The sequence below is a fragment of the Doryrhamphus excisus genome, chromosome 17 (assembly GCF_030265055.1).
Source record: "Doryrhamphus excisus isolate RoL2022-K1 chromosome 17, RoL_Dexc_1.0, whole genome shotgun sequence".
Classification (NCBI taxonomy): Eukaryota; Metazoa; Chordata; class Actinopteri; order Syngnathiformes; family Syngnathidae; genus Doryrhamphus; species Doryrhamphus excisus.
This window is the reverse complement of record NC_080482.1, coordinates 14182315-14209550: the sequence shown is the minus strand read 5'-3', so window position 1 is coordinate 14209550 and position 27236 is coordinate 14182315. Positions and strand designations below refer to the sequence as shown.

Here is a 27236-nt window from a genome sequence, read left to right as displayed (position 1 = left end):
GCTGTTTTTGTCTCTCTCTACTACTCCCCCGCACCATCCACCAGTTTCTCCTCTTCTTCTTTTCTGTGTTCCGGTCCGGCCGCTCCAAATTAGCATAACAAAAACATCAATAAGATTTCATAGTACAGGGAAGTTGTAGCTTACACCTTTCCTGACAGAGCAAATCTGTTTAGCATGTAAGGGCATTTAGATGAACAATACTATCTGCCCCAATGGCTGAAAGGGACACAAAAAAAACAAAAAACGAAGAACTGCATGCTCATGCAAGCTCTGCGTGGTGTGTTGAATAAAGGCAGTGACGTCACTTATGGGAAGTGAAGACGATTCCACTCGCTTTATGGATGAAACTTTGGGGAGACTGGGCCGCGGGCAACTGTAATGATGTCAGCAGTTGGTAGGGGGTCGTGTGGGGGTGTCTCTCAGAGACACTGACGTTGTTTCTGTGCAGATTGTTACCGTAATCATGCCAAAAGCTGACCGGATGAGAGGAAAGAGGCTTGGATGGATGCCAGAGGAGGAGAAGAGTAACTCCGTAGAGACGTCAGACAGATCCACCTTCCAGTCAGACAGATCCACCTTCCAGGCCAAGACGCTGAGGCACTGTTTTCCTTGCTTGATAAGTGGCTGTGCAGCAGAGAGCCCGTGCTGCCGTGACGCCGCCACAGTCACTCGCGACCTGGGTCAGGGCCCTCTTTACCACATGAATGAAAGTTAGGAAATCACTCCAGTGTGTCACATGGAGCCAAGGGAAATTAAAAAATGGCCACTTTACCTTTTTCACGACAGCTCTGTGTGATCACAGCTTACTGGCATGAGTCATGAAATGCGACCTTCTAGGAAATTCAAGATTGTGTGCACAAAGGCTGGCCTGCTTACTATACTCACGGAGGCAATTCTACATGCACACTCATCATTTCGGGCTCAAGATGGAGCGGCAGGGTTCTGCTGCATTTTTGTATTTCAGACACTATTAAAAAGGGGGGAGTGGTTGTTTTAGAGTTGGGACACTTCACACAGATAATGGACACTTTATACTCAACAAGCATGATTCAAACTATCATACTGCTGTTAATGCCGCTCCAGCTTTGATGCATTCATGTGCATCACATATCTCCTGGGACACAAGTTGCTGCTGCATTCAGGGACACTTGTAAATGTCAGCAAAGACACCCACACATGCACATACAGCCCAGAGTAGGTGATATTTACAAAAGCAAGCACTTCTTGCTCATATAACAATAAGACAACGTTAGATATGAATATGCAGACTTAAACCATAGCCATCCTGAGTGGACATTGCAGCTGACATTTCCTGGGCCTTGTGGTTGGAGACTCATGGCTTCCAGCATCTTGGGGGTATGATGCGCTCTTCTACATGTTAGAAAATACCGTAAGAATGACACATTTATACACTTGGCTGCTTTATTTCATGATGAAAGATTCACGCCTACATCAACAAATGGTACCGTAGAATTGTATCCAATCAGATAGTATCGTTTGCACACTGTACCGAATCATATTGAATCGTTGTATTTTGAAATGTAGGATTTTGGATTGGTATCTTAACCGTGTATTGACTGGTTTACAACAGAGAGATTTACATCCCACATTGTGGTTCCATCTTTTTACACTTAAAATACAGTCCAAAAACACCAAATATGGTTCATCAGGTTTAGCAAAACTGCATCATATCGTGGTTAACTTATTTTTATGTTTTATACAGTCATCCCTCACTCTATCCTGGTTCCAGTATCGCTCCATCACCATATAGCCTTTGTTGTTTTTTAAATAATGAAAAAATGAATGATAGCTGTTTTGGTCTAATGTTAGTCGAGAAACATTGAAAGACAAGTTCTATGCAGTATTGCGGTCACTCGGCATCAGTCATGTTATGAGACTTGACATTAGCTTTCACACTGCATGGAGACGCATGCTACTGAGCTAGCAGAGCCCAGCCGAAGTGCCGTACCACAGATAGACGTGCCGTGAGCGGCATGGCTCAGCCGGTATAGGGGTCGCCTCCCAACCTGAAGTTTGCTGGTTCAATCCTCTGTCTTCTGTCCTCCCGTGATCATGTGGAAGTATCCTTAGGCAAAATAGTGAAGACCCAGTTGGTCCCGATGCGGCGTCATTATAGGTAAATGTGCTAACAGTGTCAAAGGGCTTTGAGTGCGCTGTACAAGTAAAAGACCATTTATCATCATGGAGACAGACATGCCATGTTTGAGACAGACATGCTGTGGCTGAGACGGACGTGCCATGGCCAAGATGGACATGCTGTGGCTGAGATGGACGTGCCATGGCCGAAACAGACATGCTGTGGCTGAGACAGCCCTCCTGTGGCTGAGATGGACTTGCCATGGCCGAAACAGACATGCTGTGGCTGAAACGGACATGCCACGGCTGAGACAGATATGCTGTGGCTGAGATGGACATGCTGCGGCTGAGACGGACATACCATGGTGGAGACAGACATCCTGTGGCTGAGACGGACATTCTATGGCTGTGGCTGAGATGGACATGCAATGGCTGAGACGGACATTTTATGGCTGAGACAGATATGCTGTGGCTGAAACGGACATGCCACGGCTGGCTGAGATGGATATGCTATGGCTGAACCATGGTTGGCGAGGACGTGCCATGGCTGAGAAGGATTTGCCATGTTCGAGACAGACATGCTGTGGCTAAGAAGGACGTGCCATGGCTGCGAAGGACATGGCATGGCCGAGACAGACATGCTGTGGCTGAGAAGGATATTTTTGTCTTCCCCTTGTCGTCCCCTTTCGCCCCACTTTCTTAAGGTTAGAATGAGTACAGTAAATTGAAGATGCTAAATAGTTAGTTCGCTAGCTTGCTATACTAGCAGCGGTTGTCTGATATGTCCATGCAGTGATGCCGTAGTCTGCACAATGTGATGTAAAGAAAGAATAATAGGAATGTAAAGGTGACTATAGGGGTGCTATTTCATGTCTACAGGGCTTTAATAATTTGCATTTAGAATGCCATAAACAGGCTTTGTATGTCGTATTCAACTTTAACTGTAAATGGACTTATCACGGAACCAACTGTCGACAATAAAGGATGGATGACTGTATTACAGTTACAAGGGTTACAAAAAAATGTAGGTCACGTTGATTTCTTTTACAACAAGATTTCTTTTTACACTTATAATAGCGTGAAGAAAAGGTGCCAAAGGGTACATTTGGAGACATTTTTATTCATGATGTAAGATATATTGAAGTAAAGCATAAAGGTGTAAAGGTACATGACAGAATCTTCCAATCTAAACTAATACATGGTGGACTATGGAAAGGTTAGAAAGTAACACCTGTTGTTGGTTTTCTTCATCGCTCAAAGCCGAGTCCTCTGATTGGCGGGCAACTCGTCCTGGTCCATCCCCCACAAGAATGTACGAAGACGGATGACCTCCTTCTGGAGCTCGACACTCGGGACTGGCTGGGAGAGGTCCAGCCGAGGTGTCTCGTTGGGCAGGATGAGGGGAGGGTGGTCCAGAAAGCTCTCGAATATGTCTAAAAAGTACACAACTTCATTTCTTTCTCACAACATGACCGCTTTTAGAAAGCAACATGCTTTTTCTTTCAGATTTCACATTATTCTTTTTCCTCATTGTATTCCAGATTGTCCATAGGTATGAATGTGAGTGTGAATGGTTGTTTGTCTATATGTGCCCTGTGATTGGCTGGCGACCAGTCCAGGGTGTACCCTGCCTCATGCCCAATGACAGCTGGGATAGGCTCCACCATGCCCCACGTTGCTTGTGAGGATAAGTGGAAGAAAATGGATGAATGAATGAATATTAAAGGGGACCTATTATGCTAATTTATCGGCCCTATGTATTGAGTTGTGGACTCCTATAGAGCAGCTAAACACAAAGCTTTCTAGTTTACCCAGAATCTTTACCCATTCAACTGTTTTTCTTTGGATTTCGTGGTTCCCGCAAAAACGGTCTGTTTCAATGTATTCACCCACTGCCCGCCTCACGCCCACTCCACTGTGGTTGGTCTTAAAAGGACTTAAAAGGAGTTCCCATTTGTGCTGCTAGCTGCAAACAGTGTAGGAGTTGATAATAAATGCTGATTTATCTTTTTAAAATGTCGGCTTTTAACATCCAGCCATGTGTTGGATCCCGAATCCAATCCAAATTCTCAACAAAAGAGGTTACTTCAAGACGTCTCTCCATGGTAAGTAGCTTTAGCATTTTAGCATTTTCTACAGCATCGGTAACTGAATGTGGCCACTAATTGTGGTGTGATACGTCTATTAGCAACCCTGCTCCCTGGAGGCAAGCGCTTTTGCTCCATGCGCTTTCAACAAAATAAACACAGTTAGAATACTGATACATTCTTACTTACTTGAGCTTGGGGCAGGGCGGAGGAAGCAGACCTTGGGGGAGAGCAGAGCACTTATCTGCTTACAGACACTCCCATATAAAGAAGTCCGCCCCTCTGTGAAATCACAAAGGGGCAGATTTACGATGCCTTATGAAACCGAGCATTTTGAGCCATCCCAAACTTCTTTCAGGGCTCAATTCCAAATGGGCAAACCTCATTATCTGAATCTTTGGCCTCGTTTAACACGAGAATACAACATTCAAACTACATTTATAGGTCAGAAAAGTGGAAAAAGCATAATAGGTCCCCTTTAACATTTTATTTTCATAGCGTGGCAGATGTTTTTCCCATGGCAATGCAACATTTCCTTCTTAATATGTGGAATTTCTCCTTGGAAAATAAACACTTATCTTTCCACTCTTGCTGTTGTTTTTTACATTTTCAAATATTTCAGCTCACAGCATGACTTCTTAAGTCATCCCTTGTCAATTTTCTTTTGGGAACTTTCTTCCAATAATATCAGAACTTTTTGGCTAACCTAATTTTCTGAAAAACAACTTTATATTGTTGTATTTCTTCTTCTTCTTTCTCTTTGGGCTTTCGCCTTCAGGGGTCGCCACAGCAAATCAACTGCCTCCATCCAACCCTGTCTTCCTTCACTACATCCATAAACCTCCTCTTTGGTCTTCCTCTGCGCCTCCTACCTGGCAGCTCTAAACGCAGCATCCTTCTACCAATATATTCACTATCGCTCCTCTGGACATGTCCAAACCATCTCAGTCTGGCCTCTCTGACTTTATCTCCAAGGCCTCTAACATGTAATGTCCCTCTAATGTACTCCTTCCTGATCCTATCCATCCTGGTCACTCCCAATGAGAACCTCAGCATCCTCATCTCTGCTACCTCCAGTTCTGCTTCCTGTCTTTGCCTCAGTGGCACTGTCTCTAGACCAAACAACATGATTGGTCTCACCACAGTTTTATAAACCTTTTCTTTCATTTTAACTGAAACTCTTCTATCACATCACGCCTGACACTTTTCTCCACCCTTTCCATCCTGCCTGCACACGCTTCTTCACCTCCTTTTCACAATCCCCATTGTTCTGAATTGTTGACCCCAAGTACTTAAAATTATCCACCTTCTGTATCTTCTCCCTGTAACCTCACTGGGTCCCTGTCATTCGCACACATATACCCAGTCTTGCTGCGGCTCATCTTCATTCCTCTTTTTTCCAGAGCAAACCTCCACTCTTCTCGCATCTCCTGTTTGTTTGTTTGTCATGATATTATCATGATATTACAACAACATATTTAATTCTGTAATATTTGGACTTGATGCTCATGAAATTAAAAGTTGATTCTCATTGGAATACAACGTTAATACTTTGCCTTTTTTTTGCCTGTCAGCAGAGAGGCAGTCAGAGTCCACCCTGGGCTGGCCACCATGCCAACCATCACAGTTGTTGCTGGGCATTTTTTTCAAATATTCCAACATTTTTCAAAAACCTTTGGACATTTTATGACTTTAATCCCATTTGTCTTCTTTGATTTTTCAAATGTACTTGTAAAATGAGATTATTTTTGTCATAATGTTATGACTTTATTTTCAGAAACATTTTCTTGTTCGGTTACGACATTTTTTCTTAATAATTATTGCTTATTCTTGTAAAATTACTGCTGATTTTTCCAATTTTGCTGTTGTTTTTTTTAAAATGTCCACATATTTCAATGTCCTTCTGAAATAATCAAGGACAGAAAAAAGCTACAGTACAGCGGAAGGTGATTGTCATTTTTGGGGGTGTTTAACTAAGAGTGAAATGTGAGAAGTGGATGGTGAGGGCTTTTACAGCCTTAATGTTCTGTTTAATATTTGGAAAAACACTATTAAACAAAATATTATGGCTTTGTTGCCATAATATTATGACTTTATTCCCATAATATCATGACTTTATTCCCACAATATTGTGGTTTTATTCCCATAATATTATGACTTTATGTTATAATTGTAAAAGTATGCTGTGGAGTAGTATGTCTAAAAGGTACACAATAGGAGCGTATAGTATTTGATCATTAGAATTTTGTTTCAGATGTGCTTACCTCCGCTTAACTCTGTGCCAGGCGGGGGGGCCCAGGAGGCCGGGGGGGCTCTGCTGGGTCCCAACTTATAATGAGTGAGCAGGTGGTGGAGTTGGGCAGGGCTTAGCAAGGCGTGATCCTCGTGTAAAGTGTCCCACGACGACTGGAAGAGAAGTTGGGATGAAACGGTTCAAGAGAAAGTCCAAACACAAGGTGGTCTCACCTGGATGAGGCGGGTTTTGGGAATGCACAAAAAGTTGACGATGACTGACAACTTCTTTGTGAACTCAGAGGCAATGTCGCCAAGCCCTGCCCCTTGGAGCCAATCCAGAACCAAGTCCAAGTTTGTACGGATTTGGACCGCTCTGGACCAGGAAAAGAGTCCGTCTTTTGGGGGTAAAAAGGAACAGGAAGTCAAACAGGTGCACATGCTCACCTTCGAGGCTGATCTCACCTCTTTCCAGCAAGGTGTTGAGCAGGGAGGTGTTGGTGAAGAAGAAGAGGTAGCCAAAGGTTTGGGAGGTGAGAGGTGGGGACAGGCGGGCTTCCCGGGACAGTATCAGGGACGAGCGGTACACCTCCACCAGCCCGGCCACTTTGGGCGGCAGGACGGAGACGTCATCTGCCTCCTTTTCTCCTGTCACCGCCCCCTTCGCTCCTTCAGCTCCATCTCTGTCTTTCTCCTTCTCTTCATTGGAGAACGGGTTGGTGTCCAACAGGGCGGGAAGGAGGGAGTAGAGGGTCTTGGGAAGCAAAGGAGACATGTTGTTTCACCCGCGGACTCCAAATGCCAAACCTATCCATCGCAATCTGACACTCAGCGTAGATTTCAGTGCTGTTTACTGATGACCTTTCATTAAAATGTTCTCATGTGATCACAAAATTTTTTCTCTTCATATTTTGACTTTATTCTTGTTAAATTACAAATTACTGTGATAAAATACGTGGTAATGTGTGAGTTTTAGTGACTTTACCTTTGTCAGATGATAGACGCACTGCTGGAAGGTGTGCATGATGACATCGTCCAGCTGAGCCAGAGCCTCAGAGCACGTGTCCATGTCAGACGCCAACACTGGATCACCCGGGGCTCCATCGTAAAGGAACATTTACATTTACACATGAATGAATCAGAACATAGACATTGGTGCAGATCCAGGTAAGCAAGTGCATTCTGGATGAACAATGGTGAGAACATTATTTATTGTTTTTGCTTTAATGCAGCCACTAACTTGATTTTACAGTTCAGGTTCCTTAGCTTTGTTTTTATTTGGGAACCATTCACTTATGTTTAAACCTGTATGATACCTGTGTATGCTACTTCTACACGTTCTAAACATTTTCTAATGGCCACAGTTTGACTTTGGAGCGGATTGTTGTTTGCTATAGCTCATGGGCCAAGGAAGAGTCCTGCGAATGCTGTGCAGATCTTACTTAAGAACGCCTAATAATGGACCTGCTGGCATCAGAGCAGCAGGGGTTCATTTGAACATAGATGTGTGTTTATGATCCAAGTGTTTCACCCCTTCCTGAGTTCATATTTTCTTGCATTTTGTCACACTTAAATGTTTCACATCATCAAACAAATGCAAATATTAGTGAATGTCAACACAATATGCAGTTTTTCAATGAAAGCTTTTATTATGAAGGGAGAAAATAATCCAAAGCTCCATGGCCCTGTGTGGATTGCCCCCTAAAACTAATAACTGGTTGGGCCACCCTTAGCAGCAAAAACTGTAATCAAGCGTTTGTGATAACTTGCAATGAGTCTCCTACAGCGCTATGGAGGAATGTTGGCCCACTCATCTTTGCAGAATTGTTGTCATTCAGCCACATTGGAGGCTTTTCCAGCATGAAGAGCCTTTTTTCAATAGGATTCAGGTCATGGCTTTGACTACACCACTCCAAAGCCATTCAGAGGTGGACTTGCTGGTGTGATTTGGATCATTGTCCTGCTGCAGAACCCAAGTTGCTTTCAGCTTGAGGTCACCAACAAATGGCTGGACATTCTGCTTTAACAGAATTCATGCTTACCAGTCTTCCAGGACCTGAAGCAGCAAGACAGCCCCAGACCATCACTCTACCAGCACCATATTTACTCTTACTATGATGTTCTATGCAGACCTGGGACACGCTGGAGGCATTATATCTCACAGCTGGCCTGGGAATGCCTTGGTGTCCTCCCAGTGGAGCTGGAGGAGGTAACCGGGGACTGGGAAGTCTGGGCTTCCCTACTGAGACTGCTGTCCCTGCGAACCGGACGGAATAAGCTGAGGAGACAGCACACAGGCCATGTGGCTTTGGATTTGGCTTTGGTTTCTTTTCCTCTCCCTTAGGTATTGTGTTCTCTGACTATATAGACATGGTATATACGTACCAAAAGAAAGATTAGACTCTCATCTTTCACCAGAAAAAAATGTTGATTTCTACCTGTTTCCTGATTACGGAGTCGCCACAGCGGATCTTTTTGATCTGCATACTGAGTTTGGGCTGGAACCCTTTAAATTCCGGATGCCCTTCCTGACAAATACCGATGATGCTTACTAGTGGAGAACCCAAGGCGCCTGCCATTATGCTTAAAAGAAATATCCATATTTTTTAAATATCCCTATATCACCCAGCCCTACCATGAAAACTATTAAGAATTTGCATATTTGCAACTAAACTGTGTGTGTGCGAGATGCAGGCTGAGCTCTCATAAAATGCGCTTCTGCCACCTTGTGGCCGTTTTTTCATCTTAAAACTGCACCAACCATGCTCTCTTCTATTGCGCAGTTGCATCATCACCTCTTTGTGCCCGTTGTGCAAAAAAACATAAAAGATGCATAACTCCGTCTTTGGGAGCGAATGAGTTAATAAAAAGAAGTTTCATTGAAAAAAAGGCATTGTGTGTTGAGTTGTGTTGTCATTGACTAATATTTCCATTTGTTTGATAATGTGAAACATTGTAATTCGACAAACTTTTTTTCGCACTTGTGACAAAAGTGCAAAAAAAAAAAGAGGCTGAATCGGCTTTCTCCAAGCTCAAATCTTGTTATGCTTCTGCCCCTATACTCACCCTCCCTGCAATTTGTTCGAGAGGTCGACGCGTCAGATACAGGAGTCGGGGCGGTCCTATTCCAGCGGTCACCTGTCGACCAGAAGCTCCACCCATGTGCATTCTTCTCTCGTCGTCTCACTAGCGCTGAGGGGAATTACGACGTGGGTAACGGGGAGCTGCTGGCCATCGTTCTAGCCATGCGGGAGTGGAGGCATTGGCTGGAGGACACTACTCATCCATTGCTCGTGCTGACTGACCACAAGACCTTGGAATACATCACTAACTGCTCAGAGACTCAATTCCCGTCAGGCACATTGGGCACTGTTCCTCACCCGATTCAACTTTTCTGTCACTTACAGACCGGGGTCCCGTAACATCAAGCCCTGTCGAAGATTTTCGGCCTGGCGAAGAGAGCAGAGTCACTGAGACAATCGTGCCTGTATCCAGAGTGGTGGGAGGGGGAGAGAAGGGTGTCGGACGCTACACAGGGACTGGAGCAGCCCGAGGGGTGCCCCCCGGACAGGCTCTTCATATCGGAAGCATTAATGTCAGACGTACTGCACTGGGGGCACTCCAAGTTATCTTGTCATCCAGGGGCCAGGCGCACTCTGTTCCTTATCTCGCAAATGTTATGGTGGCCAGCAATGGCATGGGATGCCAGGAAGCACGTTGCAGCCGGCGATGTCTGTGCCAGGAACAAGGCCTCTCATCGCCCGCCGGCTGGCCTGCTTCAGTCGCTACCAGTCCCGCCCTGCCCCTGGTCCCATATCGCCCTGGACTTCATCACCAGTCTCCCGTTCTACAGAGGCAACTCAGTCATCCTGAACATTGTAGACCGGTTCTCCAAGATGGCTCACTTAGTGGCACTCTCTAAGCTCCCATCAGCCCTGGAGACTGCACGACTTTTGGTGAGGCACGTGTTTCGGCTGCACGGCATCCTTACGGGCATCGTCTCGGACAGAGGCTTCTGTAAGGCACTGGAGGCATCGGTGAGTCTGTCGTCCGGGTATCACCCCCAGACCAATGGCCAGACAGAGCAGGCAAACCAGGACCTTGAAGCGGCATTACGTTGCGTCTACCACAGAAACCCTTCCTCACGGTCCTCCCACCACCCCTGGGTTGAGTACGCCCACAACTCGCTGGAAAGCTCTGCTACAGGTATGTCACCATTCAAGTGGGCATATGGTTTCCAACCTCCGCTGTTCCCAGCACTGGAGAAGGAGGTGGCGGTTCAGGCACACCTCCACCGGGCATGCATGGTACGGCGGGAGACTAGGGCCGCCCTCACAAGGACTGCCACACTCAACCGGCAGATGGCGGACCGCTGTCGCATCCCGGCACCCGAGTACCAGGCCGGACAGGAGGTGTGGCTATCATCCTGCGACCTACCACTGGCCGGCACCAGCAGGAAGCTGGCACCCTGATAAGCCAGGTAAGTCGCCAGGTGGCGCCTTATAAGAGGAGGGGATACTGTCATGATCTGTGTCGGTCTGCTGCCACCTTCTGCCTTTTCCTTGCAGTGCACCTCTACCTGGCAGGAGGCTGTCCCCATACCTGCTGCCAATCTCGTTCCTGGGCCTCTTAAGCATGACAGCAGGTGTGCCTCATTGCCAGATCGTATCTCAACCTTCCTCGTCCTACACGCCCTCCGCTTGCTTGGCAATGTGTTAGCTCTATGTGTTCTTGTTTTCTGGCTTTTAGCAACTTTTCTGTAAGTACCTGCCTGTTCGTTTTGTACTTTGGTGATTTTCTGTTTGCTTCTTGTTTTGCCTGTGTGACCTTTAGTCCACAGTGTTTTCTGTTGCACTTTGCTCCCCTGTTGTTCCTGCTAGCCGATTGCCACAGTGTTTTTTTGTTCTGTTGTGTTGCACTTTTGGACTCTGCCTAGCTAAGTTTTTGGTTTCTCTCTTAGCCTTGTTTTTTGGTCATTTCCCCGAGTGAACACCCTTTGTTAATAAACGTCTTTGTTACACGAATACGTCTCTGCATTCTTGGTTCCAGACCGGCTCTCGCCACCCGTCGTGACAGAACTGCCATCTAAATTGGAGTTCCAGTTGCTATTGACGGGCTGTCAACGTGATGACCGTGGCTGAAGTCCAGTGTTTTGCTCGCATTAGCGATTTAGCATCAAACTACCACAATGATGCACATTAGCACTCAGTCATTGAATCTTACCTTTATGCATTCCCACATAGTATCAGCATTCGGGAGCAAGTATGAGGTGAAAGAAAAAGGGAGAAAATACATCCAAATACAGCCGTCTTTGCATCGGAGAATGGTGCATCACTGCGTTGAAGACTGTCAAAAGTAGGACAAATCGCAAATTGCATTAAACATTCAAAAACTGTGGAAATTAAAGAGTATTAAAATATTTACTGCAATGTAATTAATTTCAATGTGTTTTAAAAGAGAAATTAAATGTTAGGTTTGCAATTTGGATGAAATGTTTTATGACTATTGCCCTGTGTTTTAAGTATTTTCTTTTGTACATTTCATGAAGGAAAGGCAGTTCTTTATTAATAATCCTTTCTGAATGTTCCTAAATAGGCGTTTTACTCACAAACATTTAGAATTTAAAACCAGTACTATAAATAAACAAATCTTATTTTGAGCTGACACAAACATGTCAGTGTGAGAGGTCTCACTTGCTCACATTTTTGTATTTGCTGAACGTTTGTGGGCGAGTTTAAGAGCTAATATGCTAATAATAAAGAAAAATAGTAATACAAAAATGTTTGCTGACTGTATTTTTTTATATAATGGCCCAAAGTTCCCAAATTGATATCCTTTTACATAAAACTTTAATGTAACTTTAACGTAATTATCGTTATAGTTGCACATTGAATCGTTTACCACAGATAATTCCCCCTACTTGTTATAAAAACGGATTTATGCCGGGGTGCTGCATCTGGGTGGCCGGCCGGCCTACGATCAAGCGAAAGAAGGCTCCCACTCCATGTAAGCCCGCTGCTCTCCCGCCGCCCTCTTCCGGATCCCCGTTGCCTCCCGTGCAACATGAAGAGGAGCACGGCACACGTTCACCTCCAGTGCCCAAGCCACGCAGCTCCAATGTTCCCCAAGACCCGGCTCCCATGTCAAGCTGCGTGACGCCCCAGATTCCTCCGGTGCCCAAACCACGCAGCCCCAAGGGTTCCCAAACCCCGGCTCCTGTGCCAAGCTGCGTGACGGCCCAGATTCCTCCTGTGCCCAAACCACGTAGCCCCAAGGGTTCCCAAACCCGGCTCCCGTGCCAAGCTGCAAGACGGCCCAGATCCCTCCTGTCCCCAAGCCACACAGCTTCAAGGTTCCCCAAAACCCAGCTCCCGTGCCAAGCTGCGTGACGCCACAGATCCCTCCTGTCCCCAAGCCACGCAGCTTAAAGGTTCCTCAAACCCTGGCTCCCGTGCCAAGCTGCATGACGCCACAGATTCCTCCAGTCCCCAAGCCACGCAGCTTCAAGGTTCCACAAACCCCAGCAGCCGGCTGGATTCAGCTCCAACACCTTCTCCTTGTCTCTTCAATTGACATTGTGATTGCCATGAGCAGATGGCCAGCAACCCACCTCCGGTCCCCCTGCCTCCAATCCCTCTTTGTCTTTGGACTTCTTGGACGTCTAGGATCCGTCATTGGGGGGGGGGGGTACTGTTATGATTGGGCTTCACCCCCCCTGTGACAGCTCCTTTAGTTCCTTCTTTTCCTCTGTTCCTCGTTCATGCCCTTATTTTGTATTCACGTCCTCTGTTGCTCTGTTCTGTTTTCCGTTCCTTTCAATTATCTCCCGGACCTGTTTCCCATTTTCTGTTGCCTAATTAGTTCAGGTGCGCGCTCCTTCCTTTGTCGGTTTATTGACATGTGTGAGTTGGTCATGCTAGTGCGTCGTTCTGCTGCATCGCAAAAATAAATATATTTTTACCTGAATTTGGGTCCTTATCTCTGCATCTTGGGGTTGAACCGTAAAACTCACAAGCTGGAACGTGACAATATATATGTATATATATATATATATGTATTTTTTTAGCCTTGTCAGTGGTAACAGGCTGATATAATGTACTGCAGCAAAGTGGTGTCTGGCACAAGTCCAAATGTCAAAATCCTGAATCGCCCCGCCCGTCAATAATCAGGAGATTTGGGTGGGACAGACTGCATCAAAGTCGTGATGCTTGGTCTAAAAGTGCCCCCAGGACATGGGCTTTAAATGCATATTAAGCAGTCCAGTCACTGTCAAAAGTCCAATTTCCATTGTCTACTTTTCTTCTTTTTGTTTTTTCAAGTTGTTTTTTTTTCCTGACCTGCCAGTCATCACTCACCTTCAAACTCCCACTCTTTCTCCATGGCTTCCACTTTAACGTGGAAAAAGTTGAGGAGCTCCGTGGCGTTCGACATCCAGAACATCAGCGGCCGGAGGTCAGACGACAGTTTGTGGACGTCGGCCGTGCTGAGCTCCACTTCTTGCTCGGCTGAACTGGACACAACCGGGTGACGTTTGAAAGGTCACTTGGAGCAATCACAAACCTGACTCGTTTTTATCCCCAGCCAATTTGCAACTTTGCTGTCATCAGACCACAAAAATTTAGCGCAGACATAACAGTACAATGTATCATATCATAACTATGCTCTTACTTTTGCGTGGGATGCTTATCCCCAAATTCCTTGATGTTTTCCTGTAAGCACATTTGGAGACAGAAGAGTGGAGAGAGACATCTCTAGTGAGTGAGGAGGTGGAGAAGCATGCATGCATGCAAGCAGCCAAGACCATTACAGCACTTTTTCCAGCAGGAAAATGTCCCTGTTCCTGTCTAGGACTTTAGTAGCTCAAGGTGAACAGCATTTGCCCCTCGACCTCAACCAGGAAGTTAAAGCGGTGGTTCTCAACTGGTTTTGACTGCGGGCCCGACAACATCACCCCTTAACGACAAGCGTCAACCTAATTTTTCAACACGAATACTTGATAGTTCATGAAATAACGCAAAATGGCGTTGTTTCTCTCTTTACGGTGCACTCTTCTCCTGCAGATATCTGCAACTGTGTGTCCCCACACCATGCAGATCTTCACACATCAAGTAGCGGGGTAGCAAGCAAATCACACAAATAAGAATGTGAGGCACATTCACGTACACTGGGGGTCATTACTATGGAAGCCCCTTTCCGCCAAAGAAAAAAATTGTAAATCACTACAATGGGATTAAAAGGGCAAATTGTCAGATAAGAAAGTCATAATTATGAAATAAAAAGTCCAAATTACTAAATAGAAAAAGAAGAAAAAAAGTGGAAATGATGCAAACTGCCTTATTCACTGGAGTCATTGCACTCCACACATGCAGTTTATAGTTCATCATTGCCACTTTTTATCTCTGAATTTGTATTTTATTATTCTTAATTATAATTATGACTTGACTATGAATTTGTAGTCATTATCTCATATTTCTTACATTTAATCTCATCGTTTTGACTTTCCAGGCATCTGTCTTCTTCTTTCTCTTTGGGCTTTTACCTTCAGGGGTCTCCAAAGCAAACTAATCTCCTCCATCCAACCCTGTCTTCTGCATCTGTCTCTCTCACACCTACTACCTTCATGTCCTTCACTACATCCATAAACCTCCTCTTTGGTCTTCCTCTACGCCTCCTACCTGGCAGCTCTAAATGCAGCATCCTTCTACCAATATATGTCCAAACCATCGCAGTCTGGCCTCTCTGACTTTATCTCCAAGGTCTCTAACATGTAATGTCCCTCTGATGTACTCGTTCCTGATCCTAACCATCCTGGTCACTCCCAATGAGAACCTCAGCATCCTCATCTGTGCCACCGCCAGTTCTGCTTCCTGTCTTTTCCTCAGTGGCACTGTCTCTAGACCAAACAACATCGCTTTTAAGTTTTGTGTACCTTTCCTTTCATTTAGCTGCAAACCTTCTATCACACATCATGCCCGACACTTTTCTCCACCCGTTCCATCCTGCCTGCACATGCTTCTTCACCTCCTTTTCACAATCTCCATTGTTCTGAAATGTTGATCCCCCTTGGCAAACAAAAGGGGCTCAGAGCTGATCCCTGATGCAGTCCCACCTCCACCTTGAACTCTTCTGTCACATCATCAGCACATCTTACCACTGTCTTACAGTCCTCATACATGTCCTGCACCACTTGAACATACTTCTCTGTCACTCCAGACTTCCTCATACAATAACACAGTTCCTCTCTAGACACCCTGTCATAGGCTTTCTCCAGATCTACAAAGACTCAATACAGCTCCCTCTGACCTTCTCTGTACTTTTTACCATTCTTATTACCATTCCTAAAGCAAATACTGCATCTGCAGTACTCTTTTTTTGGCATGAAACCATACTGCTACTCACAAATGCTGACTTCTGCCCTTAGTTTAGCTTCAACTACTCTTTCACATAACTTCATTGTATGGCTCATTGCCACAGCTCTGCACATCACCCTTGTTCTTAAAAATGGGCGCCAACACACTTCTCCATTCCTGAGGCATCTTCTCACCACCTAAGATCCTATTGAACAACCCAGTCAGAAAATGTACTGCTACCTCTCCTAGACACTTCCATACTCTTTACTCTTTCCATCTTCCCATCACACTACTGGCATCTGTCAGTACACTGCCATTCCTATCCGTGACCACCCTAACCTGCTGCACGTCCTTCCCATCTCTGTCTCTCTGCCTTGCCAACCTGTATAGATCCATCTCTCCCTCCTTACTGTTCAACCTAGCGTACAAGTCATCATAGACCTCGTTTGGCCTTTGCCACCTCTACTTTCACCTTACCATTCATCTCTCTGTACTCCTGTCTACTCTCTTCAGTCCTCTCAACCACGTACACTTTCCAGGCATGTGTGCGTATGAGAAATTTCAAGCAATAACAGTGCCTTCATCAGGTGTATTTGTGAGGAAAGTAATTGCACAGGCAATGTGGTTGAGGTGCAGATTTTCACCAATTTTGACCCGTTTGTGTGAAGCGGCTCAAGAAGTGTTTTCTTCCACTCACCCAGACAATTTCTTTGATCTGATTGGCCACCTTGAGCAATATCTGGGGCGTGAGCGCCGGGTCAAGATTCTTGGAGGCATGGTCGATCATGATTGACAGAAGGTACGCTGGTGCCAAAGGCCCGCCTCCAGAGTCAGGGGAGGAATTTTTTGACAGTATCTCCTAAGAGAGGGAGAGTACAGTATTTGTTGGTTAGCAGGACACTTCCTGGTTCATGGAGGATGAGGTTAGCAGGATGGTATCATAATGGAATCAAAATGAATTTTGTGATTCAGCCTTCACAACCCCGTCAATTTTTGGTGAAAGAAAATTTTTCTCACCATGACTCTCATTCCATCTGCTCATGGCAATCACAATGGCAATTGAAGAGACAAGGGGAAGGTGTTGGAGCTGAAGCCAATCAAATAATTACAACAGTCACTTTTATTGCTAATGTCGATCCAAAATCCAAAACATACATGTTTATGATGGGTGAAATAATATATCAAACAATACTGCAGCCCAAGTCAGAAATATGACATGACATGACAAGACAAAAATGTGGACACCTCCCCTGGCACGCCGCCACGCCAATCTCTGCGCAGTTCAGTCCACCAAATTAATTACCACTGCTTGGGCTGTGCCCCACTCTGCCACCCTGCACTTCACCATGACATTAGAGCCCTTAATCTCGTCATTACGGCTTTTTATTTGATAAACAGCTGGGATAGGCTCCAGAAAATGAATAAATGAATTTTCATTTATATCACATAATTATTTTATCTTGTAACTTCGACTTTTTATGTCATAATCATGACTTACAATTGGGACATTTTTTACTTTCAGTGGTGGAAACGGGCTTCCATGAGAAATGTAATGTAAAGAATAAAAGTTCATAGTAACAAAACAAAACGTCTGATCGAGGCTGCTTTTTCTTGATTAACAATTCTGAGCAGATGTGTATTAAAAAATGTAAAATATCAATGTGACATCCTTTGATATTTCAGTCTGAGGTCCTCTGAGGAAAATGTTTGGGCACCCCCGCACTAAATTATGGTGAATTTCCAGTATGGTGGCACCCCTATTGTTTACGGGTGCATCAATGTCCGCTGGTAGTCCGTTAACAGCAGGAGAAGCAGGAAATAGTATATTTGACAGTCATACGCACTGCACTGTATGTCTCACCTGCAACAAGGTGTCAGCGTGGCGAGGATGGAACTTGAGAACAGATTCAGTCTTCCCGAGGTACTGTCTCAGTGCCTCCTGCTTGTCCGCCAAGCCCGAAGGGCAGCAGGGGTGTGAGCCATCCGAGTGCCACGGCAAAGTCAAGGCCAGAGGCGGAGCCGGGGTCACTCGGGGGTCACGGTACAAGAAAAGAAAGTGGTTCCCAAGGCCAATGACATCCCCGGGTTTTAGGAAGGTCTCCCTGTAGAGGGCCACCCCGTTATGGGTGACGGCGCCTCCTCTGAAAGGCCGCATCAAGGCTGAAATAAGATGGAGACGTGTGAAGGGAGGGTATGGCCAAGTACAGTACACCAAGATGTCGTGTGTACCTCGCCCAGCCGGGGTCTCGGGAGCAGCAGAGTCCCTCCTCACGAGTAAGTGTCTGGCCAAAAGGTCAGGCGCAAACAGGAAGGTGTCCACCTTGAGGGGCTTCTTCCCTTTCCTCTCCCTGTCTTTGTCCTTCTCCCGCTCCCTCATGGTCGGCTTTCTCCCAAACACATGTGTATGCCCCGCCATAATGTACAAAACAAAGTCCTAGAGAAAACACAGCCATCAAAAAGGTGAGGAACGTCTGGGGGGTCTGGTATCTTGGAAGTGTTGTGGTTGGACATGGAGCTCCCATCAGATAGTTGACATTGGACAAAGTGCGCCAACAGTTTGCTACAAAGAGCATCTGTGTGAGGTCATTGTGCAAGATAGAGTGATGTGCACACAGCCTCTTGTGTCTCCTCCTCGGATTTTTTGGAGTCAGATGGGAGATGGGAAAGGCTCCCGGTCAAATGCAGATGGTATGCAGAGATTAGCAGCATGCAGGTATGATGTCATGACCTGGCTGTTTATACATCAATCACATGGTGCCAAATTCAGTGTGTGGTGTTGTTATGTGCTTGGTTGTCTTGCTGTGCACTGATGATTGTGTGTGTGTGTGTGTATGTGAGTGTGTGTAAATGTGTGCGCACAATATGGCCTGACTTGCCTTGCTCTGATCGTAACCCTGCAGCAACAGGAAGTAGGGCCGGTCGCTAGGCGGAAGAATCAGACTTTGTGACATAATTTCCAGGTCACAGCTGGAGTAGTCCTTGTCTTCCTCTGGCGGCTTGGTCCATCCAACCTTTGCTTCCGCTTTGGAGGCTCTGATCTGTTGACAGTGTTGCAAAATATGTTGACACAATATATAATATATATATATATATATATATATATATATATATATATATATATATATATATATATATATATATATATATATATATATATACATATATATATATATATATATATATATATTCATTCATTCATTTTCTACTGCTTATCCTCTCGAGGGTTGCGGGCGTGCTGTAGCCTATCCCAGCTAAGTATGTTAGTGCGTGTCTCAATGTATAAACAAGAGACATCAACTGAAAATTCACTGAAATGTGTAGAAAGTAGCTTAATGAAAGTAAGATGAGATCCCACACAGTCGTAATAATTCACATTACATTAGCTATAGAGCACAAAGCAGTGCCTTTAACTAACAATAAAATTAATTTATCCCAAAATAACATATCTCAAATATGTAATACATAATGTAATGAATTATCTTTGGTTGGAGTAGCTCTACTCATTTAAGAATATTGTTACCTTACATCAAATTTACTAGAAAAAAAATGAATGTTCGACATATCGGTATTGATTGATATCAGAATCAGAAACTGAGAGTTGAACAATATCTGCATATAATGCAACACTGCACGAGAGAAGGAGCGCTACACACAGGAAGCAACATCGGGATCAGCAAGAGTTTAATTGATCGACCAATCAGTGGACAGGATGTTAATAAGTACAGTCTCGCAAGTAAAACTTGCGTGTCAAAATTCATGGAGCTGACATTTCTAAAAGTGAATATAGAAATAGAAAATCTTTATATTGGCATTATTTGTATTGGTTGTTTACAAGAGAAGGGCCGAACGGTGGACGAGTGGTTAGCATGTTGCCCACACCTTCAGGAGATGGGAAAGACCTGGGTTGGAATCTCGGCTCGGGGGCTCTGTGTGGGGTTTGCATGTTCTCCCTGTGCGTGTGTGTGTTTTCTCTGGTTACTCCGGTTTCCTCCCACATTCCAAAAACATGCTAGGTTAATTGGCGACTCCAAATTGTCCATAGGTATGAATGTGAGTGTGAATGGTTGTTTGTCTATACGTATGTGCCCTGTGATTGGCTGGCAACCAGTCCAGGGTGTACCGAGCCTCTCGCCGCAAGTAAGCTGGGATAGGCTCCAGCACCCCCCACCCACCCCCCACAACCCTAGTGAGGATAAGCGGCATAGAAAAAGGGATGTACAAAGATGTCTTGTTTTTTTTGTCACTGAATATTTTATATATGCTTCTGCCTTGGAGACTATGTGTCGTTAAGTAATGTGGCTAATGATATAATAGCTGTGTGGATTGAGAAATTTGATATTTTTGTTATATATTTTATCATATGTTTCATTAGGATGCTATTTACGTGGACATTGTAACTGCTGCACCAGCCACTGATTGACAAAACACGCATGTATTATTTCTACTCTATCTTTTGAATCTTTTGATTCAAAAGGAAGTTTTGGTGTTCAAATATGGATGTTTGATACGTTTCTATATTCTGGGATGTGATTAAAAGTGTCCTCACCTCTCCCTGTTGAGGGTTGATCATGCTCACAATGTTTTTCCTGTCCTGTACCGCTCCGTTGTTGCGACTTCCACGCGCATCGCTGGTCACATGATTACCTTGGCGGCGCCTCAGACTGAGGTTCATGTCACTGATGCTCCTCCTGAGCTCCGTGTTCCTTCCTCGGTGGCCACGCTCGGCCTCCTCTGCCCCACCCCCTGACGCCATCCTGCTGCGCCTCCAGCGTACACCTGTTGGCCAGACAGGGTGAGGGTAACCTTGCAGTTAACCCCTCTTGGCTCTTTACATACCTTGATAGCTCTCTGCCTCCATCTCCCGCTCCTTCTCCCGCTCCCTCTCCTCTCTTTCGTAGTCTTCCTTCCTTTGGATTTCAAATCGCCGCTCGAGTCCATCCTTAGGCCGCCACATGTCCGCCAACAACAAGGGGCATTCCCACAGGGCTACACTTCTCCGACACTCCGTCTCCCACTTGATAGCGCCATCTGGCTGCTGAATGGGCTTTCCGATGACATCACACAACAGGAAGTCCTCAGGGCTGTGCTTCTGGAGAACTAGGAGGTAATTGAGGGAGGGTAGAGGTGCGGTTTACATTATGTCATTCCTATTCATACGTCATAGGAATCGTGTACCTGCGTCATCAGTCTCCTCCCTCTCTCTCTCGGTGTAACGAGTGATGACCTGAGCGATGAGCTGCCTGGCTGTTGAGTGAATGTTGGCCAGCAGGGAGCGATAGTTCGCTCCGCTGGAGAGAGCATCCCCATAGATCTTGATGAGGCCCGGGGCAGAGGAAGAGGCAGTGGGCACGTAATGGTGGGAGGAGGAGGCGGCCGAGTGGGCCCAAACCTCCCTCTCCCTCTCCCCCACCGCCCGGTCCCGGTCGCTGTTGGAGCGTCCCCGTAGGAAGAGATGGGAAAGACGCTTCGTGCGCGACTGGGGCCCAGCTTGTCGCGGCCTGAGGAAGGCCGGGGAAGGAGAAGGTGACGGGGTGGGGGAAGCCAGGGAGGGAGTGGAGTTAGAAAGAGAAGAGGAAGGAGCGGAGGGGGCCTCGTGAAGGGAGGCCGCGTCAGAGCTGGTGGTCGACCTGCAGGTCCAAAGGAGGGAAGAGGAAGTGGGGATATCAGTTGTGAATTATGACTGACTAAACGGGGAAAAATAAAACAGGCAACATGGCAAACAAGAAAGAAAAAACAAGCAAGAAAAAACAAAAAAGCCTCTTTCCACTTACTTGACAGACACAGCGCTGGGCCAGCGACGTCCCAGCTTTGCAAAATGCTTCCTGGGGGAATTAATCCAAAGACCCACTGGGAAATGGAGCTTTCTGACACGAGGACTGCCCGACCCCTCCATCTAACACATGAAAAAATATCCATGTAAGTTCTACAGTTCTTCAGTAGTTGAACTTGCTTTTCTGACTCCATACAACCAAGTAACATTGAAAAGGCGTCAGGCTTCAGAAACAGTTTGTCAACAAGTATTAGTGTTAGTGGTAGGGAATCGGGAAATCCAACCACTTGTGCCTTATGTTTGCCTTGATAGGAATTGTAAACAAATGTAGCTTTCCCGTACACCTAAAGAAACACTTCCTGGGAGACATTGCTAACAACGTAAACACAGAAGCGGAGCTTGGGGGAGGGCGTAGAGTGTATCTGGCCTACAGTGCACAGCCTTCGTAAGAACGTAAAAACTCAAAGAGGCAAAAGCGAGCATTTTGAGCTATCCCAAAGGGCTCACTTCCAAATGCTGAAACCTCGTTATCGGAAACTTTGGCATTGTTTAACATGACAATACAACATTCCAAGTACAATTATAGTAAACTGAATAACTATAACACAAAATTGTTATAATCACCATGACTGGATAAAACCAACAGCATAATGACATAATGGATAAGTCAGTGAGTTGTGGGGAAGTACTTATGTTCTGCGAGTGGTATATACAGTAAACCTCAGATATATCGGACTCAGATATATCGGAAATTCGCTCACAACGGACAGATAAAAAAGAACCGATTTTTCTGTAATGCATTTCCAATAAAAATTCATTGCATATATCGGATTTTTTATAACGGATTTCGCCTATTTCGGACAAAACCTCCAGTCCCGTTCCAATGCATTTCCATTAAATTTCCCTCGCATATATCGGATGGCCGCATCGTGGCGCTCCGATTCGCCGAATCGTGACAGGCCGCTATACGACGTCATTTGCAGCGTTTGCAGCGTTGCCTGCGCGTCCAGGTACATTGGAAACATAGTCAAGGAAGTGCCTTTTTAAAACAGATAAAATCCGATTTACGCATATACCGGATATAAATCCGATATATGCGTAAAACGGACATTTTCCGGTATACGCATATAACGGATTTCGCTTATATCGGACAAAACCAGTGGGAACAATTGAATCCGATATATCCGAGGTTTACTGTATATCGATGTACAGGTGTCCCCACATGCCCAAGCCCCAACACTGCCCAAACTGAGTGGGAGGGAGGGACCGAGGACACATGACTGACCGGCCACCCAGCACAGCACAGGCCTAGGCAAGCCAGGGACTGCAGGGCATGCCACAGGCCGCACCCAACCCGCCAGGGCAACCAGTCCGCCAAGAGCCACGGACCAGCCACACGCCCTGAGACAGCCACCAGAACAGCAAGGACCACACCTCCGCGACAAATGGGCGATGGGCACAACCATCCGCACCCCCACCAAGGGCACTAGACGATCCCACATGGCAGCCGAGCAGGAGCGCCCGGGAGCATTCACTTTTAAAGGGGACTGATTATGCTCATTTTTTTACCCTTTGTATTGAATTGTGGTCTCCTATAGACCAGCTACACACAATAACCTGCAGAAAACCATTTAGATCTGCAGAATCTGCACCTATTCCAGCTGTATTTCCTTTGATTTGTGCTACCTACCAAACTGGTCTGCTTTGATTTATTCCACACACATGCCCACTCCGCTCTGATTGGTCACACCCCCAAAGTGCTTCCTTAATGTGAACCATATAAAGAAGTCCGCCCCTCTGTGACATCACAAAGGGGCAGTTTTACCACGCCTTTTGAAACCGAGCGTTTTGAGCCATCCGAAACTTCCTTCAGTGCTCACTTCCAAATGTGCAAACCTCATTATCTGAAATTTTGGCATGGTTTACCATGAGGATACAACATTCTAACTATATAAGTCAGAAAAGGGGAAAACGGATAATAGGTCCCCTTAATAGGATAGGAAGGACTTGTTCCAAATGCCATCCAGGATCCAAAAATCCTCATCAGCTACATGAAATGCCAGTGCCGTGGTGTTTGAAAAGTGCTAAAAGTTTGCCAGAGAAATGTGTGTCATCATACTGGCTGCTGTGTGTGCCCGAATGCAGTGCACTTTGCTGGGTTCTTACCTACAGGTATGCACAAACTGCAGTCAAATATAAATAAAACAAAGTAGATTAAAAAAAGTTATCAGTTTTAAGAAGGAGAGTTATTGCTATCCGTTTGAGAAAAATATATTGTGTATCTACAATATGTACTATTCTACACTGGTCATTAGCTGTCAGTAATGTTAAGGTAATGTTGGTTGAGACACACAAGCACCAAACTTCATCGCTGGAACACGGGCTACTGTTGCATGTGTAACCCACACCAAGCTAAAATTCAATCCTGAACTCGTTCCTCTTCACCTCCAACTCAGCTTCCTTAGCACCAAAACACATTTACAGCAACACAGACGAGTATGAGCCTTATTTATGTCTTATTTTCTCTCATTATGTTCACTATATTGGCTAACATGAGTGTTAAAGTGAATATAGTGGTGTTATTTCAAGTCTACAGGGCTCTAATAATAATTTAAAATTTGTGTAAAAGGGCACAAACAGTTTTTCTGTGTCTTATATGTCTTTTTTTCTCTTATTGTGTCTACTGTGTTGTGTAATAGTAGTGTAAAGGTGACTATAGGGGTGTAATTTCATGTCTGGGGGCTCTAATAATGTTTAAAACTGTATATCGAAGTTCATAAACAGGTTTTCTGTGTCTTATATGTCTTATTTTCTCTTGTTGTGTCTACTATATTGTGCAATTTCAGTATAAAGGAGTGTTATTTCATGGCAAAAGGGTTGTAATAATGTAAAAAAATAATGTAAAAATAATATTTGCAGCAGGTCGAAAACAGGTGTGCACAGTGGTGGATGGTTAGTGGTTCGTAACCATGTTAGGTTAATTGGCGACTCCAAATTGTCCATAGGTATGAATGTGAGTGTGAATGGTTGTTTGTCTATATGTGCCCTGTGATTGGCTGGCCACCAGTCCAGGGTGTACCCCGCCTCTCGCCCAAAGACAGCTGGGATAGGCTCCAGCATGCCCGCTACCCTAGTGAGGATAAGCGGTATAGAAGATGGATGGTTGAAAACAGGTTTATGTGTCTTATGTCTGATTTCCTGTTATTATGTGTGGTGTATTGGCTAATAGGAGTGTAAAGGTGACAACACGGGTGTTGTTTCCTGTCTAGAGGGCTCCAATAATGTTTACAAACATATTGATTTCATTTTCTATGCTCTAATTACAAAAATATTCAATGTATAAATCCGGAATTCTACTCGCTGGAAATTCACGTATCAAAGGGGGGTATTTCAAGGGACTGTTCGTAACGGTTACGCAGCTGCTTCGGCCCATATCTTATGGTGGCATAGCAAAGCGAATAGCACAGCCAAGAAAGTAAGGTACATTCATGGACATGACATAATTTTTTTCCCAGGCAAAGACCCAGGGCCCTCTGAAAGCTGGTCCCCACCCACCAGGTGACCAGTTGAGAAACACTGCGGTACGGGGATGACCTGGTTCATGTCAAACACAGGAAGCAAATAATCATCAGCAACTGTTGGGACACAGATTAGGAGTTCCAAACAAACTAAACTATCGCCAGGGCCATAAAAGAAAAAATGCACTCACTCCAGAAAATGGAACAATAAAACAATAGGATGATGTCACCGACAAGACGCATCAACAGGATATACACAGTATCAACATGAGCTGAATGAACATAAAACTTCCTCATCAGAGCCTGAAAAGGACAGTATTTTACACAGGAAGCCTTCCCTCTGGCAGGAAAGCCATGGAAGACATTTAGAAAATGACTTTCCACCATTACCATTAAGATGCCTCACAAGCAGTAGGTACTCAGTAAGTATTCCTTTCTCAATATACAGTATATTATAGCAATTATGTATGATGATGATATTGACTACTTTGTGCCATAGAAATGAGGTAATACTCACCCAATTCACTTCTGATCCCGCTGTAGTTTCTTCTTAATACCCTAAATGGAAATATCCTCTTCAAAGTAATCTAACAATCCTCACTATTTTCCTTTCCCCGTCACAAAATGCCATTTTCAGTCTGTTACATATCTACAGGCACTTTTCTAATTCTCTTCAGCCATGAATTCAGATTTCTTATAAAATAAATTGAAAATAAATGTTTTTTACCCTCCACAAGAGCACAACTAGTGGTGCTCATTCTCCACAACCTTACGCCTGACTGAGTCTATAGATAGAGAAACAGGCCCATTGTTCTACGTGACAGAATTTCCTTCCTTTGGCATTGGACAACACCTACATCCTGACTGGGAGCGGGAGAACGAGAGAGGAACAACTGGAATGAAAGTAGGTGAAACAGGGATGAACAGTGTGCAAAACCTTGTGAAGTTCTCCCTGTGTGTGCATGGGTCCTCTCCGGGTACTCTGCTTTCCTCCCACATTCCAAAAACATGTTAGGTTCATTGAGGACTCCAAATTGTCCATAGATATGAATGTGAGTGTGAATGGTTGTCTGTGTGTCCTGTGATTGGCTGGCCACCAGTCCAGGGTGCACCCCGCCGCTCACCCAATGTCAGCTGGGGTAGGCTCCAACATACCCCTGCCACCCTACAGAGGATAAGCAGTTTTTCACTTCACAATGGTTACAATTTAGGTTACAAAATTTTGAGTTTATCTTTTATCTTGTAAAATTACTGCTGATATTTCCATCTCTGCTGTTGTTGTTTTCTCAACTTTCTTTTTGTACATTTTTTTCTTGTAACATTTTGACTAAAATCCCAACTGCATTTTGTTAATTTGTTATAACACAACAAATTTAAACTATGATTTAATCTATGATTTTTCTTTAGAATTTCAAGCCTATGCTGTTAAAAAAGGACATTATTTTTCTTTATAACATAACAAGTTTATTCTTGTAAAATTGTGACTTTTTTCTCGTTAGAATACGACTTTTTGGTTTTAATATTTTAACTTTATTCTCCTAAGATTACAGCACCTTTTTCCATTCCTGCTATTTTTTAACTTCATTTTCAACATTTCCTTGTAATATTATGACTTCATTCCCATAATATTACACTACACAACACACAAAGTAAGTTTGAATGATGACTTTGTGCTATGTGTTTTATCGTGACGATTTCATTTTTATTGATGTTCTAATTCATCCACATTCATCCGCGAATGGTGAAAACCTGTCACCGTGAGTGGAGATTCACCCGAAAATGAAGTTTTATTGACGGTTGTATGTATTTTTGTAGTTGAGATACTATTAAGAAGGGGGTAGTGGTTCTTTTAGAGTTGGGACATCATGGAAAGATTACAGTCAGATGATGGACACTTCATACTCAACCAGCAGAATCAAAGCAAGCAATCTGCTGTCAGTGCTGCTCCAGCAGTTTCTAAAATGGTGCATTCAGGTGCATCACAGAACTCCTGAGACACAAGCTGCCGCTGCCTTCAGAGACAGTTGTAAATGACAGCAAATACGGCCACACAAGCGCATGCAGCCCAAAGTAGGTGATATTTACAAAAGCAAGCATTGTTGGTCATACAACAATAAGACAATGTTAGAATATATTCTACTTCTAACAGACATCAATGTTAAACAAACCTTTGGACAGATAC

At 44.7% G+C, this 27236-nt stretch overlaps 1 protein-coding gene across 2 annotated transcripts; it reads right to left on the bottom strand.

Moving 5' to 3' along the window:
• Positions 1–1460: 1460 nt before the first annotated feature.
• On the bottom strand, positions 1461–25933 carry rasip1 (Ras interacting protein 1). 2 transcript variants are annotated; one of them, XM_058053632.1, is made up of 17 exons: positions 25572–25933; positions 21538–21659; positions 20942–21393; positions 20603–20863; positions 20313–20542; positions 18643–18804; positions 17996–18200; positions 17628–17926; positions 16464–16625; positions 14085–14125; positions 13772–13926; positions 7402–7514; positions 6882–7170; positions 6651–6814; positions 6449–6590; positions 4374–4466; positions 1461–3530 (listed from the first exon to the last, which is right to left on the bottom strand). In XM_058053632.1, the coding sequence occupies exons 2-17, from the start codon at positions 21657–21659 to the stop codon at positions 3352–3354; spliced, it is 3069 nt and encodes a 1022-aa protein (XP_057909615.1). In that variant the 5' UTR covers positions 25572–25933; the 3' UTR covers positions 1461–3351. The 2 variants fall into 2 exon arrangements, with proteins under 2 accessions (XP_057909615.1, XP_057909616.1); XM_058053633.1 differs by lacking the exon at positions 4374–4466 and having other exon boundaries at positions 17628–18200.
• Positions 25934–27236: the final 1303 nt, after the last annotated feature.